At 40.1% G+C, this 21,811-nt stretch overlaps 1 protein-coding gene across 1 annotated transcript in view; it reads left to right on the top strand.

The window, feature by feature from the left end:
• The window catches only part of LOC149436986 (RNA polymerase-associated protein RTF1 homolog), a gene marked incomplete at its 5' end in the record, with an annotated part of 239,410 nt that overhangs the window by 66,788 nt on the left and 150,811 nt on the right, over window positions 1-21,811 (top strand). The window contains 2 exons of the mRNA XM_089661209.1: window positions 12,302-12,423; window positions 12,518-12,575. Coding sequence (XP_089517335.1) covers window positions 12,302-12,423; window positions 12,518-12,575 — 180 coding nt within the window. The remainder of the gene's footprint in view (window positions 1-12,301; window positions 12,424-12,517; window positions 12,576-21,811) is intronic.

The raw sequence follows: 21,811 nt of genomic DNA, 5'->3' as shown, positions 1-21,811 counted from the left end.
CCATTTCCTTAGTCTGCTTGTCTTCAGCAAACTGTTTGCAGGCTTTCTTGTGCATCATCTTTAGAAGAGGCTTCCTTCTGGGACGACAGCCATGCAGACCAATTTGATGCAGTGTGCGGCGTATGGTCTGAGCACTGACAGGCTGACCCCCCCATCCCTTCAACCTCTGCAGCAATGCTGGCAGCACTCGTACATCTATTTCCCAAAATCAACCATTGGATAGGATGCTAAGCATGCGCACTTAACTTCTTTGGTCGACCATTGCGAGGCCTGTTCTGAGTGGAACCTGTCCTGTTAAACCATTGTATGGTCTTTGCTTCCATGCTGCAGCTCAGTTTCAGGATCTTGGCAGTCTTCTTATAGCCTAGGCCAAGTATGTAGAGCAAGATTTCTTTTTTCAGATTCTCAGAGAGTTCTTTGCCATGAGGTGCCATGTTGAACTTTCAGTGACCAGTATGAGAGAGTGAGAGCGTTAACACTAAATTTAAAACACCTGCTCCCCATTCGTACCTGAGACCTTGTGTAACAGCGTATACCCAGTGACTCCATTTTGTTAATCTCCATGTTGTCCCTCATTTTTCCCCCTTTCCTCTTTGTTAATCCACAGGGACATATGTGTGTTGGAAGGGTCACAGGTAGGCTAGAGCACGGTAGGGAGCCCAGAGCTATAAAACACCTCTGAGCAAGGTGTCTGGCTGTCTGAGCAACCTGTGCCATTTAACAGTGCCTTCCCAGGAGTTCAAGGCATTCCAACGAAGCACGAATCAGATAAACACTTTTCAAAATCCATTTTTTCCCTATGTCTCATATCTTGGAATATGAGAGACTTGCATAAAAACCAGACATATCGTCAGATTGGCTAAGAGAAGACGAACAATTTGATGGGTCACTCGCCTTGTCTTGAACACATTGGAAAGCCGAAAAATAGATCTCATGAACCGTTCAGTGTATAATTTCATAATTCATATCTAATCAATCCTCAGACGTGTCTGCATAATAATCTACCCGCGGGTGGAATGTCACTTGTGCAGATGGAAAGTTATGGACCAAAATATGAGTTATGAGAGATTTTGGCTCAAGTTGAGGTATCCGTCCAGACCTCCACACCCTAAATGGGGTATTGGACCTTGACTTCAAAGACACCCCCTGCTAGGGAACTACAAAATGGGCTGTCAGGCCTAGGAGAGTGTAAGTTGAAGACGTCTCCCATTTTAACATCTGTACCACATGGGGAGACCTGTGCGCTTTCGCTCTGAAACTTGGATCTGCTAACCCAGGACTTTGGCAATTACCTTAACCCTTTCACCTCTCTCTCTCTTTGCTGTGCTGTGAGTCTCTGTAGATTTATATATATATCTTGCATCTTTTTCTGTAAATATTTTTATTGCACCCGTTTGACCTTTTAGTAATAAATCTTTCCTTCTGAAAGTGTTGAACTGTTTCTATAGCATTTTATTGCAATTTACGAATTCCTGCCTCAAAAGAGAATGCTACTGTGTTTGTTTAACCCTCTGCATAATCGGCCTGCGGTGACCATATTATGCAGATGATTATCTCTACCATTATAGTGTTTTAGCTGATATCGCCAAGTTTCCCCTTTCTCTGTACAAGAAGGAGGTGGTGGCAGTGTGAAGGGTTAATTGCGTAATTAACCTGACCCAGTAACAATCGCTCAGGCTGCCGGTACATCGATTGTGGTCCAATTAGCTGGAAAATCATTGTGCAGGATGCAGCTGGGTGTGGCATTGTTGCACATGTGACAGCACAGTTTTAGATTGGCTAGTCCTTCAGTCACGAGTTTGGTGAGAAGGGCAGGGGTCTGACGCCGCCATCATCACACCTTGTAACATTGATGAGTCAGAAGACACTGGGGAGGGAAAATGGCTAATTGGGCCCAATTTGGACATTTTCACTTTAGGGGTGTACTCACTTTTTGCTGCCAATGGTTTAGACATTAATGGCTGTGTGTTGAGTTATTTTGAGGAGAGAGGTGATTGTAGCCGTATTAGTGCATTTGCAACAGGAACAATTGAGTACTGTCCGTGATACTTTTTTTATTTGCACTAACATACAATTTTGAGGACAAGCTTTCGGGGAATGTCCCCTTCAGGTCTAAGCAGTACTGAAACAAAGATTTAGCAGAATGTTGGAAGAGATGTAGGGGATGGGGGAAAAAAAAAAAAAAAACGAGATAAGATACAGCAAAAGCAAAGTCTGGGGGGGGAGACACTAGCAGAGGCAGTCATGCTTGAGCTGATAGTCATAAAACTGTTGGATAATGATTGAGGTATCCCATGTTCAAATTCAGGCCGTTGTCTCCTGTGTCAAATAGAATTATCATTCTTAGTTCAAAAGTTTTTCCTTCCTGAATGCTTTTGAAATTTCCTTTAAGAACTAGAACATTGAGATCTTCCATAATGTGGTCCGGTTGTGCGAAATGGTGTTCCACATGTGTGCAAAGGTCATCTTTTTGTTCCTTGATGGTATGTTTGTGCAAATTCATCCTTGTTTACAACTTCTGTCCTGTTTCGCCAACATAAGATTCTTTGCTGCATTTTTTGCACTGGATAAGGTACACAACATTACTAGAGAAGCAGCTGTATGAGCCGGAGATATTGAAGATCCCTTTTGAGTGTCTGACACTTTTTGATGGATTGATTTGGTTGCACAGTTTGCAGCGTTTCTTATTGCTGGATTTGCTTTCATTTGTGACATTATCAGAAGGAAGTTTCCTACTGATTAGTTTATTTTTGATGTTGGGGGTTGTCTGAAAGCTATTATTGGTGGTTGCTGGAATATTTCTTTCAGAGTTCCATCCTCTGTTATGATGGGTTGTAAATCGTTGATTATTTTTCTTATTCCTTCTAGTGCTGGGTTGTATGTGGTTACTAGAGGTACACGGTTGTTTTTTTTTTTCTTGTTGTACTGAAGTAGATTTTCTCTTCGGGTTTTCAAGGCTGTGTTTATGCTGGTGTTGATAGTTTTGTCCTTGTAACCTTTCTTTTGGAAGGCGTCTGCTAGTGTCCCGAGATGTTTATCTCTGTCTCTTGGGTCAGAACATACTCGGTGGTATCTAATGGCCTGACTGTGTATGATGGCACGTTTCGTGTGTTGGGGGTGGAAGCTAGAACTGTGGAGGTAGTTGCATCTGTCAGTGGGTTTCCTGTATATTGAGGTGTGAAGCGTATCATCCCTGGTGGTGTCTAGGAAGTTGACGTGTGTGTTTGAGTATTCCATTTTTAGTTTGATGGATGAAAAGTGTTGATCAATAAGTAAAATTGTTTTAGGTTTTCTTCACCTTCTGTCCATATGATGAAAATATCAATATAGCGATAGTATCTATATGGTTTTTGTTCCATGCTGTTCAGGAATTTTTCCTCCAGGTCAGCCATAAATAAATTGGCATATTGGGGTGCCATTTTACTTCCCATCGCAGTACCCATACATTGAAGATAGATGTCTTTCTTGAAAGTAAAGTACCGTATTTGCCGGCGTATAAGACGACTTTTCAACCCGTGAAAATCTTTTAAAAAGTCGGGGGTCGTCTTATACGCCGGTATACGGCGAGCCGGTGTCAGGGCGGCACTTTTTCGAGGGGCGGCGCCGCCCCCCCTCCTCCTCCAACGGACACCAAGTACAGGGGTGGGCAGAGGGGCTGCTGTACCTTACCTGGCTCCGGTCCCGGTCCCACGACGATCCGGTCCAGGAAGCGCGGCTGCTCCTTCTTTCAGTTCGGCCGCTCGATGGTCCCGCCGCCCGCTCGGCTCCGCCTCCTCACCGGTGATTGGGCGCCAGCACTGGAAAGGCACACAGGCGACCAATCACCGGCGAGGAGGCGGAGCCAAACGGCCCCGCGAAAATCAAGCGGCAGAACTTAAAGAAGGAGCAGCCGCTCCTCTCCCCCACTGACACTAACGATGGGGCACTATTCCTCCTCCACACTGACACCAACGATGAGGTACTGTTCCTCCCCCACTGACACCAACGATGGGGCACTATTCCTCCTCCCCACTGACACCAACGATGGGGCACTATTCCTCCTCCCCACTGACACCAACGATGGGGCACTATTCCTCCTCCCCACTGACACCAACGATGGGGCACTATTCCTCCTCCCCACTGACACCAACGATGGGGCACTATTCCTCCTCCCCACTGACACCAACGATGGGGCACTATTCCTCCTCCCCACTGACACCAACGATGGGGCACTATTCCTCCTCCCCACTGACACCAACGATGGGGCACTATTCCTCCCCCACTGACACCAACGATGGGGCACTATTCCTCCCCCCACTGACACCAATGATGGGGCACTATTCCTCCTCCCCACTGACACCAATGATGGGGCGCGTTGGAAGAGGGGTAGTCTTATACAGCGAGTATAGCTCAAACCCTATATTTTAACAGGAAAAGTAGGGGGTCGTCTTATACGCCCAGTCGTCTTATACGCCGGCAAATACGGTAGTTGTGTGTAAGTATGAATTCAATGAGCTGTGTAACATCCTCAGCAGTGTATTTGTGGTTTGGTGAGGATAAGGATCTGTGACATGCAGCTGATCCATCCTTGTGAGGGATATTACTATACTACATCTATAGTCACTAGAAGTGTATTAGATGGTAATTGCTGTATGTTGTTGATCTTGTTCAGAAAGTCAGTTGTGTCTTGCAGGAAACTAGCAGTATTCTTGACTAACGGTTTTAAAAAAAAATTTTCTACAAAGCCTGAGGTTTGTTCGGTGAGTGTATGTGTTATGATGGGTCTGCCTGGATTTTCTGGCTTGTGAATTTTGGGCAGCATGTAGAAGTCCCCGATTTGCGGATGATCCGGAATCACATTTATAAGTTCTGAATGTAGGTGGGCTGGAAGAGCTCAGTGGGGAGAGTTTTGAGAGCTAATTGGAGGGAAGAAACACAGCCCCCTCCACACAGCTCACAGGGACGGAGCTGAGGCTGTCATCCTGCTGGAGGTCCCTCCTGTCACCATTTTTCTCCTCGGGAAAACATTTCAGATGTGACTCATGCTGGTAGCAGAGGAATAAAGCAGCAGAAATAAGTGACACTTAGTGCTCTAAGTTGTAAGTACACACTATAGAGGGATATGTATTGTTCATATTTCATGTCTTAACCACTTTAAGCAGCATGATGCTTTCATGTGGCAATCAATGCCTGTCAACCACCTGATTTCAATGGTGATGTGTTATTTATACACCTTAACAGCTCCTAGGGCATTTATGATGTATTAGTTTTTGTTTCCCTAGTAAAAAAAAAAAAACAGCATGCATGGTAAAACCGCACACGGTTAACCCTTTGATTCACCCAGATGTTAACCCCTTCCTGCCCATTGTCATTAGTACAGTGTCAGTGCTTTTTATTCGCACTGTTCACTGTTTTAGTGTCATTGTGGATGTCAGTGGCAGGCAGTCCGTTCCCCCCAATGTCAGAATGCACAGTGCAGTCCCCCTATAAGTTGTTGATCGCCGCCATTACTACTGTAGTATAAAAAAAAAAAAATTCCACTATATATGCCATCACTTTAAGATGCTATAACTTTCACGTAAAGCAATTAATTTACATGTATTGGGATTTTTTTTTTTTAGCAAAGACGTAGCAGAATACATTTTGGCCTAAATTTATGACAAAATTTTTATTTTTTTAACTGGTTGTTTTATAGCAAAAAATCAAAAATAGGTGTGTGTGTTTTCAAAATTGTTGTTTTTTTGCTTATAGCGCAAAAAATGTAAAAAACACAGAGGTGATCAATAGCGGTGAAAGAGAGCTCTATTTGTGGAGGAAAAAAGGACATAAAGTTAATTTGGTGCAGCGTTGCATGACTACACAATTGTCAAAGTAACGCAGCACCGTATCGCAATAAATGGCCTGTTCACGAAGGGGGTAAATCCTCCGAAGGGCAAGTGGTTAAGTGTTAGCTGGGCATTGGGGAAGAGACTTTAGAGGCTGTCATGTCCCAGAAGACGCCGTACTATTCACAAAGCGCAGCGCTTCTCGCGCATGCGCACTGGGCACCCGGCTGTCACAGCCGAGAGCCCACACTAAAGATGCCGAAGCGGGAAGCCTTCGCAGCGCTGGTCCGAGGAACAAGTAAGCTCCTGCTGCAGAGAAGAGATGAGCGGCCGGCCCGATATTCTGACGTGGCGGCGATGGGAATACCGGACCAGCCGCTCCATAAGACACACTGACATTTTCCCCCCTTTTTTTGGGGGAAAAAAGTGCGTCTTATGGAGCAAAAAATACGGTAAATGAAAGTCCAAAAATTTTGAAAAAAAGTGTTTCTTATAAAATTTTGCAAATAATATTTCATCATAAATCTTGGCCAACATTTATTCTGTTTTATCTTTTTAGTAAAAAAAAATAACCCAAATTAGTTTATAACCAAAAATTATAATTTTTAAACTTTTTTTTTTACGGTTTTTTTTTTTATTGTTATATATATATATATATATATATATATATATATATATATATATATATATATATATATATATATATATATATATATATATATACTGTGTGAGTTGTGATTGGTCACAGCTTGTCACATGGTACAAGAATGTTGTGAATAGCCTTGTACCATGTGACCTTTGTGATCATTCACAGATTTCACACGTAGTAAGCAATGATGTCGGAAGTGACATCTTGCTTACTACTCTGCATGTGATCAAAGATTGGCCAATCAGTGATCACATGATCAGGACCTAGCACAGAGGTCCCGTCCGACGATCGGTGCTCCACTGTGTCCGGAGGACACAGCGGACACCGGATTGCGGTGCTGCGCGCTACGAGGGAGCGCACACAAGCCTTGCACCCGACCTTGCACTTCCACTGTCCAGCCGTTCATATACAACGGCTGGACGGGAGGTGGTTGAGCAGTTTAAGGTTAAACTGCTTCTCCTGCAATTTCATTAAGAGGCCAGCATGAGACTGAGAGTAGTTTATTCCTTATGCTAGAATCTCCATTGAAGTATTTTTATATCGCTATCATATCCCCTCTCAAGTAGCTGTTCTTCAAGGAGAATAAGTTTAATGTTTGTAGCTGTTCCTCGTAACTGAGGTCCTCCGGTCACCTTATTAACTTTGTTGCCCTTCTCTGGACTACCTCCATTCCCTGCACCTCCCTCCTGTCCTGAGGACTGATGGCATATTCCGGTTGTGGCTGAACCAGAGTTTTATAAAGTGTCAGGATTATACTTTTATCTCTGCAGTAATTCCCTTTTTAATACATGCTAATATTCTGCTAGCTTTGCTTGCTGCAGCTAGGCATTGCATGCCTTTGTTGAACCTTTCACCTACTAGGTCCCCCAGATCTTTTCCAGCCTCGATGCCCCAGAGGTTCTCCCCCTAGCGAGTAATTTTGTGTGCATATTTTTAGCCCCCCAAGTGCATTACACTGTGTGCACAATTATTAGGCAAGTATTTTGAGCAAATCATCATTTCTATGCATGTTGTCCAACCCCAAGCTGTTTTTAACTTGAATGCTTATTGGATTTAAGCATATTAAGTGATGTGTATTTGTGTAATGAAGAAGGGTGTAGCCTAAGGAGATGAACATCCTATATCAAGATGCGTATAATTAGGCTTTTTTTTCTCAGGCCAAATGGGCCAAAAAGATTTAACCGACTACGAAAAGTCAACAATTATAAAATATCTTTCTCAGGACATAAGTTGAAATGTCAAGACTGAGCCATGAAATATCAGAAGATATATTTTTTTTTCTTTTCCAAAGGTTTTAAGGACTGATGAGATGAGTGGCTCTTGGCAGACCATATGGATGGACTGAATCTGTAACGGGCACAGTGCTCCACTCCAACTCGGGTGCCAGCAAGGTGGAGATGGGGTACTGGTATGGCCTGGTGGTAATAAAAAGGAGTTAGTTGGTATTTTTTTGGGTTGAAGGTGGACTTAAAATGAACTCCAAAACCTACTGGCACATTTTTCGGAGACACTTTCTTCAAGCCATAGTACAGGAAAGAATCTACATTTTTCAAGAAGACCATGATATTTATGCAGGACAGTGCTCCATTTCATGCATAAAAGATGAAAGAATATAGACCTTGCCCCTTCCTCACCTAATTTAAACTTTATTGAAATTTGTAGGCCCTTCCTAAACAGGAGACTTATTAAATAAGTGAAGCTTTTATAACATTGCTGAACTTGGAAAGTGCTGCAGTTTTCTTCCCTTTTTTACCCATTGCAGAGGAGCTTTATTTCTGAGAGCTGGCTGCTTCGACCTGAGTGTCATTTGTAGATTTAGACCACGATTGCACTGGGTGTGACTTTGCATGCCATGCAACTTGCAAATCGTATGCCACGTTGCACCCTATTGTCAATTACAGCGGTCACATCGATGCGGTTCCAACTTGGTCGGAGCCACAACGATTTCTACTTTTGGTGTGATTTGCATTGAAATCTGAGTCAGATGTCTTGCAAATCAGACCTTAAATTTGACTAGTCCCCTGACTTTGAAATCATCCAACTTACAGTGAAGTCGCACGTTTTCAAAGTCGGCTTGATGTGACCGGGTTGTCAGTCTTCAACTGCTACATGGGCTATTGACAATATCCCTATATCTTAAAATCATATGTCCCCTTGTGTTATCCTTTAGCTGCATGTTCCTGTTTCCTTGACTTGCCTTGCGCCGCTACCCATTGGATGTTGTCCAAAACCTCACTTTTACTTTCTTAAATATTCAGATTTGAAATTTATTAACATGTTGGATTGACAGAGAGCACTGTAGTTGTTTAATAATTAAATTAATCCTCAAAAATACAACTTGCCTAATTTGTGCACACAGTGTATATTTTTTTTAACCTTAAACCTCATTTGCCATGTATTTGCTCATCCCATAATTTTATTGAAGTCTCCTTTTAAGATTTATTTATCTTGCTGTGTGGTTGTTGCCCTACTTAGAATTGTATCATCAGCAAACTCGTCGGCAAACTCTGAGATTGAGTCATTTACCAACCTCTGTATCATTTTATGAACATTTTAAACAGAATTGGTCCCAGGACAGGGCCCTGGGGGTACCCCGCTTACCACTTCAGACCATTGGATATGCCCTTGTATCCAGCTTTCTATCAATGAACAAACCTTATGGTCCATGCTTACAGACCTCCGTTTGTAAATTAGGTATTTATGGGAGACTGTATGGAATGCTTCTGCAAAATCCAGATACACCACATCCACCTTCCTTCATTTATCTAGATGGATTTCCTAAATCTGTGCTGATTACTACTAATTATACTGTTTTCTTCTGCAAATTTCTGGATATAGTCCCCTCCTATAGTAAAAATACTATTGACAACTGAGTTCATGAGGACTCTGGTGTAATTCATCCGTGTACTTATGTTAAGATTTTGTAGCCTTTCTTGAACACTGGTTTCTGTTAGCCACACAAGTGCATTCTGTGATGTGGTACTAAGGATACAGTCTTGATTACTATGCCTCTCCTTTTCCTTTGTAAAAACGGAGGAGAAGAATGCATTTAGTACAGTTCCCTTCTCCTTGTCATTTGAAACCAACTTGCCTTCATCATCCTTTTAGGGGCATTTTTTTTTTTAACTCTCCTGTCTCTCGTAGTCTATTTTAGCCACTCTGATTGCGTTCTTACACTTTTTATTGCATTCCTTGTAGTGTTGGAATGTTGACAGTGACCCCCTTGGCTTATATTCCTTTTCAGGCCATTTTTTTTTTCTCTTTTTAATGTGTCCTTTTACATTACATTTTAGCCACCCAGGTTTAACCTTCACTCTTTTTTTTATATTTTTTGTCCATTGGAACACTGGATAATACTTTTAATATGTTTCTAAAGTATTCCCATTTTTTTTTCATGTTCAATGTTTCTAGGATTTGGTCCTATTTAATATGTTGTAGTATTGTGCACAGTTTAGAAATGTTGGCTCTTTTGAAGTTTTGTGTGTGTTTTTTTTTTGTTTTTTAATTTACCCATGTGCCTCCCCTTTTTGTAATTTATGCTAAATGTAATTATCCTGGGATAGCTGGTTCCACATCTGTGACCAGGTCTGTGATATTTGTAATTAATAGATTTAGCAATGTCTTCTTTCTAGTTGGGGGATTCCACCAGCTGGCACATTAAGTTGTCCTGTAAGACATATAAGAAATTTCCAGCCTTAAATGAATTGGCTGTTCCTTCTGCCCAGTCAATATCTGGATATTTGAAGTCCCCCATTATGCTGACGTTGCCCTTCATCACTGCCGTTTTAAACTGTGATGGGAGGTCCAACTCTTCCTTATCCTTCAGCTTAGGGTGGCTGTAGCATTTTCTTGTTTGTCTCCTCCTTTTGAAGTTCCACATGCATGGGTTCCACTCTGCCCACTTCCCATTTGCAATATCATCCCTCACATTCACTAGAAAATCATTTTTGATATACAAGCAAACCCCACCTTCTCTTATACCCTTCCTGTCTCACCAATACAAGGTATACTCCTGGATAGATGCTGACCAAAGCTGTCAAACCAGGTTTCTGATATTCCCACATAGTGGAAATCCTTGTGCATCAGCAGCTCCAATTCTTTCATTTTGTAAGCTAGTCTTCCAGAATTTGTGTACATGTCTTAGTTTTGTACCAGTGCATGTTATTTCCTTCTTAGTGTTTTTTTTTTGCTTTGATTATTTTGCCAACCCACAGACTCAGGATTTGAGTATTATGTTTATAGCACCCTCTGACCTTGCTCGCTGATGGGTATCTCTTTCACTGATGCCCCCCCCCCCCCTAGTTTAAAAGCCACTCCTGCTTTTTGGCCATTCTTTCCCCCAACAGAGCTGCACCCTCCCTATTAAGATGCATTCAGTCTCTACTATAGAATCGGAAACCTTCTTTCGTGCACCAATTCCTCAGCCACGTGTTAAGATATTTTAGCTCCTGCTGCCTCTCTATTGTGGCTCAAGGTAGAGGCAGTATCTATGAAAATACCACCTTGAAGGTCTTTTTTTTTTTTTTCAAAATAGCCATGAAGTCCCTGAAATTTTTTAGTACGCTCCAGCTTTCTCTAACTTTGTCATTAGTACCACTGTGTACCATGACAGCTGGGTACTCCCTGGATCAACCCAATTTGTCCATCTGATCTGATATGCCAAACGCTAGTGCCCAGTAAACATACCAGTTGGCAAAGGCAAATTGCCCTGTCTGTCCTAATTATTGAGTCCCCTACCACCACTATCTGCCTAACCTTGCCTGTATCCTTGCCCCCCTCCTTACAGGAGCAGTCATTCCCCTGGGGCTAGTGGAGGGAGACTGCTTCAGCAATGCTAACACTGAGCTAATATCCACAATATCATGCTACTTGGCATATTTGTTGGGATGTACAAACTCAGGGCTAGCCTCCTTAAGGCTCTCCCCTCTACCCTTCCTTTTAACTGTCACCCAGCTACCTACCACTGGCTCCTGTACCTCCACATCCCCACCCCCCTCTATACTGGCTCCAGCCAGCACCTTCTGGGTAATGTTTAAGCTCCTTTTCAGGTTCTCAATGTTTTCCAGCGTTGCGACCTAATTCTCTAGATCCAAGGTCTGGGCTCCAGAGAAACAACTGGCTCACACCTCGCACATCAGTATTCGCTCTCGTACGCCGTTTCAAGGAATGTATATGTGATGTATACATTCATGGATTGATGGCTGCTTATTTTCCCTTCTAGAAAAGTCACATTTTTGTGGGCATTTATTGAGCATTCTTAAAGCCTTTTCATTGTTTAATAAATATAACACAAACACATTATAAACACATAAATGCCATAGGAGCATTAACAAGCATTACTTCGTTCTTCATAATCAACACATCACATGTGTGAACGAGCCCTTGAGCTGGTCATACACGGAGCGATTTTCTTTCCTGCAATCACAGGTTGTAGGAAAGAAAATTGCTTAATTACCCCATCAACGCTTCCTGTGTAGATTGGGGGGAAAATACCTCCTACGGAGCTATTGTGTTCTCCCAGTCGGGAGAACACACAGTGATTATTGCTAGCTGCTATAGCCGCTGGCAATAATCGCATGAAAAATCTGACAGGTTGGTTGTACTCAAGTTGATAGATCAGTCAACTTGGGTAGAATCAGCCTGCTCATACATGGTCCAAATCTCTGCCAATCCCTCCTGATCCATCAGAGATTTGAACACTCTATGGCCGGCTTTAGTGTAGTTTCAATAAATAAACTAGAACTTTAGGCATGTGAGGAAATTAGTAGACTCAAGTACAAAAATGAAGATCCATGATACAGCTGCATACTTACAGAAAGTTACTGATGCTAATTGATGTTTATTGTAGGCCATGGCAGAGGAAGCTGGAGACCCAGAAAGGGCAAAACAGATTCAAGATCAGCTGAATGAATTGGAGGAGAGAGCTGAAGCTCTGGACCGTCAGCGAACAAAGAATATTTCTGCAATCAGGTTTTATTTCCTGGACATACTTGGTGGTAATAGTTGAGGTTTGATTTTTTTAATATGCTTTTGTCAATATATGTCTGTTTTTGTTTTTTCTTAGTTATATAAATCAGAGAAACAGAGAATGGAACATAGTGGAGTCTGAGAAAGCTTTAGTGGTGAGTGATTTTTGAATGATGCATTTGGTGTTTTGCATGTTAATGTAGAGAATATATAATAGAAAAACAATGTGCGCTAATAAAATAGAGCCGCTGGAATAACACTTAAAAGGTGATCACACACTTAAAAGATAAAATATACATAAATAGTGTTGCGCTAACGCATAAAGACATAGTCCATAAACAGATTCAAACGTGATAGTTCAATCAAAATATTAAATATAAATATACATATAAAGTGCTTGAATGGTAAAGAATCACTACGATGTGCTCCGAATAAATAGTCTATTTGAAAAACACGGTGCTCCACCTTAACTCAATGTTCATCCACTTAAAAATATATGTGGATGGCTGCTCACCTCCTACTGTGGACCCATAAATTACTGTAATACAGGTCAACCAAGCATGGTAATTCCAAAACGATGCTCTAGATGGCAGCAGAGAGCTGATGCCAGGCACCCCTTCAATTAACTTATAAAACGGGACTCTTCTCAGCTTAACTCCACATATAAAAAAAACAGAGGACCTCTCCCATAGTGTAATACAGTTTTAATTCCACATAAAATAATTCCAGAGTGTCACTCACATGATAGAAGCAGTAAAATAGCAGTTTTCAGTTCAAAACTCCCGCTCTGTAAAAAGCCGGCAATGATGTCACTAGGCTCCGCCCCCACACATCACTCCACCAACCACGTAGCTCTGTCAGGGAAAAGCCCGCCCAGTGACGTTCACACCCTTATATGTATCTAGGTAACCATGACTACCGTTCCTGCTCCATTCTGTAGAGCATGCAATATCGCTGGATGTCACATTTCACATGGAACAAAAACTTTTTATCATAATTCACAAACAATCCTACCTAAATTTATTATACAACAATATTACTAAAAAAAAAAACATTAAAAAAAAAGTAAAAAAAAATCCTATGATCCTGTACAGCCCCATCTTGTGGTCAAAAAGTATAACATCACCCAACTAAACAAATCATTATTTATAGAACACTAGTCATATTAATCAATATTGATAAACAATAAAAAGGAAAAACAAAAATATTAAAATTAATATATGGCCTATAAAAACAGATAAATACCACATTAATAGTGATAAAACAATTTAAGTCAAATTCTACATTAAGCCCTGAAGGAAAAAAACATCTGCATTTCGTATATCCAAAAAGATTCTTGCTGACTTAGAACCCGAACTTTATTACTGTCCTTCCAGTGGGGATGGTACCTCTCAATACCCCAAAATAATAAACTTGAAGGATCTTTAATATGCACAGTAGCGAAATGTCTTGATGCACTATGGTTTTTGAATCCTTTAACGATATTCTGAACAAGTTCCCAAATCCTCTTCCATAAAGGTCTTTTTGTGCTTTCAACATATTGTATTCCATGCCACATTCCAGCACATAAACTACCCCTTCTGTCTTATAAAAAAGGTGCGGCGCTGATAGATATGACATAAGATCTATAAACCCATATATGTCTCAGATGATCTGAAAGCACATTGTGATGTATAACAGAAATAGTGACCAATATTTAAGATGAATAAGTAATAATGTCCAGGCAAATAAACGCAAGATCTTGCATAGAAACTAGTAAGCCCAGGATCAAATGGTAAAATTGCGCACTCACCGGACACGCTATATAAAAGCGCATATGTAGTATGACCCCTGGAAATCACTCATCCAGCGGGTACAGTGGGTATCCGGGAGTATCCGGGACGTCCAATAATAAGCGGGATAGGATCCCTTTGCTCAAAGGTGGGCGAATATATCGATCATTTCCTGCAACCTTTAGTAGTACAAACGCCTGCTTACCTTAAAGACACCAAACAGGTACTCAATCTAATTAAAGATTTTACAACATCAGCAGATACATTTCTTGTGACGGCAGACGTCGCCTCACTATATACTAACATCAAACATGGTGATGGAATGGAAGCAGTTGACTATTACTTATCACATCATAGTAATTTGCCGGCTATACAGAAAGAATTTATTCTCAAATTGCTTGATTTTGCAATGACCAACAACTATTTTTGGTTTAATAAGACCTATTATTTGCAGATCAAAGGTGTAGCTATGGGGGCCAAGTTTGCCCCCAGTCTCGCTAATCTTTTCATGGCGAGATGGGAGGAGGACATAATTTACGCCAGAGATTGGCCCGAGTTGGCACTCTATGGGCGATATATTGATGATGTCCTCCTCCTATGGAATGGCAGTGAGGAATCACTTGTGAATTTTTTTGGAACATTAAATAACAACACACATAATATAAGTTTAACATATGTGTATAGTAAATTGCAAATAAACTTCCTTGATCTTACACTTTCTAATGTAGAAGGAAAAATAATTACGGAGTCTTTTTTTCAAGTCCACGGATCGTAACGGCTATATCCCTATGCACAGCTGTCACCATCCTTCCTGGTTAGCGAACATTCCACGGGGTCAATTCACCAGGATAAGACGTAACTGTACCAGCCTGGACATGTATTATTCCCAGGCCATGATCTTGAAAGAAAGATTCATGGAAAAGGGTTACAGCAGCAGTAGTCTGATGGAAACAGTACAGTTGGTTGCAGACTCCGATAGGGATATTATGCTACAGGATAACCGCAGACCTATTCAAACTAAAGTCTGCCCATTTGTTACTACTTATAATATACAGCATAAAGCTATCAGTGGGTTGATTAAGAGAAATTGGGACATTTTACTTACTGATCCGGTTCTGAGTAACATCTTGCTTGAACGACCTGAAATTATGTTTAGGAAAGCTGTGTCTATTAGGCATAATTTAGCACCCAATGTGATAGACCCCCCAGCCCGTATCTCTCTGTTTTCCGATATGAAAGGGTTTAGTCCATGTAACAGGTGTGTGATTTGTAGATGTGATAATACTAGGAAACGCAGGATCACTGAGTTTACATCACACACAAAAGGTAGAACTTATGTTAAGAATTTTATTTCCTGTTATAGTAGATATGTTGTCTATCTACTTCAATGCCCCTGTTTAAAACAGTACGTGGGATGCACCACAAGGCGGTTAAGGGACCGCTTGCGAGAACACGTGGCAAACATCAGAAAAGGGTATAAGGATCATTCCTTATCAAACCATTACAGAATACATCATAACATGGATCCCACCTCCCTTAAGTTTACTGCTATTGACGTCGTCACTCCCCATTGGAGGGGTGGGAATAAAACACGTGCGGTGTCCCAGGCAGAAACAAGATGGGTATATGAGCTGGGAACTTCACATCGAAATTGACGTCAATAGTTTTATTGCTAATAGTTAGTTATAGTATAACACTATTGGGATTCGCCCTATTATCTTTCTTGGTCCAGGTCTATTCCTCTTACTTCTTCATTATTAGGGATATTTTTGTGGGTGACGCCTTTTCAATTTTAGTTTATTTTTATTTTTTGGCTATTTTTAATGGTAATATGACCCAGGCTCTTATTATGATACAATTAACGGTCACTGTGAAGCAATTAAAATTAATCATTATAACCATTTATGGTGGTTTCTCAGTGCTAAATATGAGCGCTGGGTTATCTCTTGACGTGCAGGGAATTTATATTTGTGTTTTTAAATACTTTTTATTTAAAATATGACAGTAATATTATCCTAGTTCTTGATATGGACTTTAAATGGAGATTTTTCGCCTATATATTTTGTATTACATTTTATATGTGTGTACCTGCAATATTCATATTGTCCACTAGTCATTTTATATTGGGCACTTACCTGCATATTTGTGAATACTGATTATTATTGTGTGACATAATGTGAATAACTAAGATAATATATTATGATGTTGCCGCCAGATTAACTGGCGCCTCTGTTCGCATTTTGTATTTTGATTTGGCTGCTATTTTTCCTGATCATGTTTAATGTGTATCTATTCTGACCTTCAGTAAAATGGCGCCTAAAAAGTGACTCCTTGCGAGTGGTAACAGCATCATTATATTGATGGTGTTGTGCCATATGCACTATTAAAGAGTGTACTTTAAGGTCTGGATTGGTTGGGATTGACTATGGTATGCTGTGGTGACATAGTATTGCCATGGGTGAGAAAGCTGTCTAAAATACGATTTCAGACCTATGGCAAAATGGCGCCCGCGGAGCCGCGCATGCGCACTGGTGCCGACCACGGCAAAATGGCGGCGGCGCTTCGCGCATGCGCGATTGCCGCATAACGCTATTTAGGGAGAGAGGTTTGTCATGCTGCTGTTGGCCTCCCCTCTGATGATGTGCTGGAGCATGAAAGGCCTTAGGAGGAGCCAGCAGAGCGTGACATCTTAGCCGCCCGGAGCCACGAGGAGGCCCGGCGGCCATATTACTTTTTGGTCAGTCACACAACTTTTATCATTCACTGGTTCAGTGTTTTCTGCCCTGTTTTATACTATTTTGGAATAAATGTTCTTGATTATACTCACTTACTACACTATGAGGTTTTTTTGGCTCCTACCTGGAGCTAACTAATTTTTAGGACATCATACCTATTTTGGCCACCGGAGGGAGTTCCTCGTCCATTATTCACCTAGTCTAAAGAGGATCTCTGGATCTGGATGCTGTCCATTTTACCAAGATCGCCTGCTCCCGGATACCCACTGTACCCGCTGGATGAGTGATTTCCAGGGGTCATACTACATATGCGCTTTTATATAGCGCGTCCGGTGAGTGCGCAATTTTACCGTTTGATCCTGGGCTTACTAGTTTCTATGCAAGATCTTGCGTTTATTTGCCTGGACATTATTACTTATTCATCTTAAATATTGGTCACTATTTCTGTTATACATCACAGTGTGCTTTCAGATCATCTGAGACATATATGGGTTTATACATCTTATGTCATATCTATCAGCGCCGCACCTTTTTATATTTTCTGTGTATTTTCGAAGGTTTTGCTGTGATTGCCTTGGGTGCATTGGCTGCTGTTGTGAGAGCGCTCACTTTCTTTTTTTTCTTTTACCCCTTCTGTCTTGCATGTAATAAAATCTCTAATTATATAATCTTTACTTGTACTTGTTGCTTTAAAACTAGTTGTTTTCTGATTAATCCCTTTTAGTTCTTGTACATCCATAGCATTTTTTGCATGGGAAAAATCCTTTACTCGTGAATAAAGAAAACCCACTTTTCTTAGGGGGATTCACCACGTTTTTAACTATGCGGTCACGCAACCTAGGGGCTCTCCTATATACAAACTTTGGTTGCATTGGTAAATATTTCGATAAATGTTTATCCGCCACAAGAATTGGCCAATGATTCATAACATTTTTCTCCATCCTTTTATATTGTAAGCCAAAGTCAAAAATAATAGGGCAGTCAGTTACCTGTCCCCCCCTCCCACTTTTTTTTTTTTTTTTTTTTCTTTTTTAAGAAACATCTTTAATCAAATTATCCCTACCTATTTCTTCTACCGCATGTATTTTGTCATAAATAAACTGTCCTTTCGGGACATTCATTAGCCAGGAAATATGGTGACAACTGCTACGGGATATATAGCCATTATGATCCACTGTCTTAAAAAATGTCTTTGTTATTAAATGATGTTGCTCTAATATTTCCAAATCGAGGAAGTTATCTTCTCATTTATCTCCCAAGTAAGTACAATGTTCTTGCTATTACAATTCAGTTGCTCCAGGAATGGTAGTAAATCATCTCTCACCCTCCCATAACATAATAACATCATCAATAAATCTTTTATACATCTTTAGCTGTCTTGGCATATTATTATATATGACCTCACTCTCCCATTTAGCCATAAACAAGTTTGCTATACTCGGCGCGCACCGGCACCCAGAGCTATTCCTCTAATTTGTTTATAATATGTATTATCATACCAAAAATAGTTATGAGTGAGGCAATACTCAAGACATTCATCAAAAACTTTTGTTGAGTGCGTTGGAGGGCACTAAATTCTTTTAGGCCCAATTTGGCAGCTTCCACCGCATGTTCATGGCTGATAATCGAATATATGAATTTACAACTGCTGTAACCTTCTATCATAGTTGTAATCAACAGGGTAGAGCTCAAACCTGATTCTATATTTTCAAGTAACTGAATTAAATGCTTAGTATCTCGCAAGTAGGACTGTGTTTTCTGAACTAAAGGCTGCAGGAATACATCTATGTATTGTCCAAACCTGGCCCCTATGGACTGAATATCATTCACTGTTGGACAGCCAGGTGGATTATCTTTATTTTTATGCAATTTAGGGATAGTATATATGACTTGAATCCTACATGAGTCAGGCACTAAATACCTTCCTTCTTTTTTTATTTAGGTTACCTTTGGATATACCCTTGTGTATCAATGTATCCAGTTCTTTCTTATATTTACTAGTTGGGCTCGAAGATGAGTGGTAATAAGTAACTGGATCGTTTAATTGTATAATAGGGTTTGGAGAGAACTACAATCCCCCCCTTTGTCCGCAGGTCGGATCACTTTGTCATCTCGGCTTTTAAGACTTTTAATGCCTATCTCCAATTCTCTAATCTCTTTACATTTTTTAATCTCCATCTTTTGCAAATCTTGAGATACCATCCTCTTATAAACATCAATATGTCTATTATAATTATTTTGTGGGTTGAATAGTGACTGTTCTCAAATTTGTATGTTGGTAATTATTCATGACCATTTTATTAATCACAATTTTTTCCTCTGGTTTTCCTAACATATATTTTTTTATATTTAATTTTCTCACATTTTTGAAGATCCACATATATATTGAATTTATTTATGTTCTTTTTGGGGGCAAATTTCAAGCCTTTAGAAAGGACTTTGATCTCTTCTTTACTAAGTTCAACTCCACTAATATTGAAAATTCCATCACCTATTGGTCTTTTTTGCTTGTTTTTTCCGGCCTGCTCTGCACCCCCTCCTCCGTTTGGACTTCTTAGTGGCATCCCTCTTTCTTGCCATGGTTGGGGTCACTCTTGTTTCCTCTCCCCTAAAAGATCTCTTGGGGTGTTATAATAGGTCTCATCATATCTAAGGGCCTCTTATCTGTTGTATAATGGTACTGGACTTCCCTCATGTGGTCTGTACCTATTGTAAGGACTTCTATCATAGTTGTAAGGGTGTCTTGGTCCTCTATACTGATTCGGATGGGGTCTGTACATTTTCCATTGGTTTCGCCAGTATGGCTTCCCTTGAAATCCATTTTGGTCTCTCTGTTTCCAGGTTCTTTTAGATGTTCTATACATAGAATTTCCAGCATGCTGGCTTTGTGGCAATACAGGTTTCATTGGAGGCCCTCTATTAAGGAGAATTTCTACCCTTTGATCTCCTTGGACCCTTTCTTCTTTTTTTTTTTTTTTTTTTTTTTTTTTTTATACTGCTCTCCTACGTACTCCATAAAAGTTTGATAGAATGTCTTGACTATTGCCTCACTAATAACTATTTTTGGTATGATAATACATTTTATAAACACATTGGAGGAATAGCTCTGGGTGCCCGATGTGCGCCGAGTATAGCGAACTTGTTTATGGCCAAATGGGAGAGTGAGGTCATATAAAATAAGATGCCAAGACAGCTAAAGATGTATAAAAGATTTATTGTTATGGGAGGGGTAGAGAGATGATTTACTACCATTCCTGGAGCAGCTGAATTGTAATAGCAAGAATATTGTACTTGGGAGATAAATGCGAAAATAATTAACTTCCTCGATTTGGAAATTATATTAGAGCAAAATCATTTAATAACGAAGACATTTTTCAAGACTGGATCGTAATGGCTATATACCACGTAACAGTTGTCACCATATTTCCTGGCTAATGAATGTCCCAAAAGGACAGTTTATTAAACTGAGAAGAAATTGCATTAGAAAGGACTCAGGACCAAGTGAAAATGATTGGTCAGAGATTTATTGAAAAAGGCTATGATGAATAGTTTGACAAAATGCATGAGGTAGAAGAAATAGGGATAATTTGATTAAAGATGTTTAAAAATAAAAAATGAAACGGGTAACTGACTGCCCTATTATTTTTTACTTTGGCTTACAAGATAAAAGGGTGGAGAAAATTTTTCTGAAGCTTTGGCCAATTCTTATGGCGGATAAACATTTGTTGAAGTATTTACCAATGCAACCAAAGTTTGTATATAAGAGAGTGCCTAGGTTGCTTGACCACATAGTTAAAAATTTGGTGAATCCCCCTAAGAAAAGTTTTTTTTCTTCACGGGTAAAGGATTTTTCCCATGCAAAAAAATGCTATGAATGTACAAGCACTAAAGGGATTAATTGGAAAAGAACTAATTTTAAAGCAACAAGTACAAATAAAGATGATATAATTAGAGATTTTATTACATGCAAGACAGAAGGGGTAGTTTGTGCTGGAATTTGGCTGTGGGATACAATACGTTCGACGCACAAAAAGACCTTTATGGAAGAGGATTAGGGAACTTGTTCAAAATATCGTTAGAGGATTCAAAAACCATAGTGTATCAAGACATTTTGCTACCGTGCATAATAAAGATCCTTCAAGTTTATTATTTTGGGGTATTGAGAGGTACCATTCCCACTGGAGGGGCAGTAATAAAGTCTGGGTTCTAAGTCAGCGAGAATCTTTTTGGAAATACGAATTGCAGACGTTTTATCCATCAGGGCATAATGTAGAATTTGACTTAAATTGTTTTATCACTGACTATTAATGTGGGTTTTATCTGTTTTTATAGGCCATATATTATTTTTATATTTTTATTTTTCCTTTTTATTTATCAATATTGAATAATATGATTAGTGTTAACTATGAATTATAATGAATTTCTTAGGTAGGTGATGTTATACTTTTTGACAACAAGATGGGGCTGTACAAGATCATAGGATTTTTTTTACTTTTTTTCCGATCTTTTTTTATTTATTTCAGGTGCTTATATAGCGCCATCAATTTACGCAGCGCTTTACATATATATTGTACATTCACATCAGTCCCTATTTAAAGTTTTTATTTTAATAATATTGATGTATAATACATTTAGGTAGGATTGTTTGTGAATTATGATTAAAAGTTTTTGTTCCATGTGAAATGTGATATCCAGCGATGTTGCAGGCTCTACAGAATGGAGCAGGAACCGTAGTCATGGTTACCTAGATGCAAGTGAGGGTGTGAACGTCACTGGGCGGGCTTTCCCCTGACGAAGCCACGTGGTTGGTGGCGTAGCACAGTGATGTGTTTGCCGGCTTTTTACAGAGCAGGAGTTTTGATTTGCAAATCGCTATTTTACTGC

The sequence above is a fragment of the Staurois parvus genome, unplaced genomic scaffold (assembly GCF_062004578.1).
Source record: "Staurois parvus isolate SC_StPar_1 unplaced genomic scaffold, SC_StPar_1.0 ptg001326l, whole genome shotgun sequence".
NCBI lineage: Eukaryota > Metazoa > Chordata > Amphibia > Anura > Ranidae > Staurois > Staurois parvus.
Note: the sequence above shows the minus strand (reverse complement) of the source record. Positions and strands in the feature narration are given on the sequence as shown.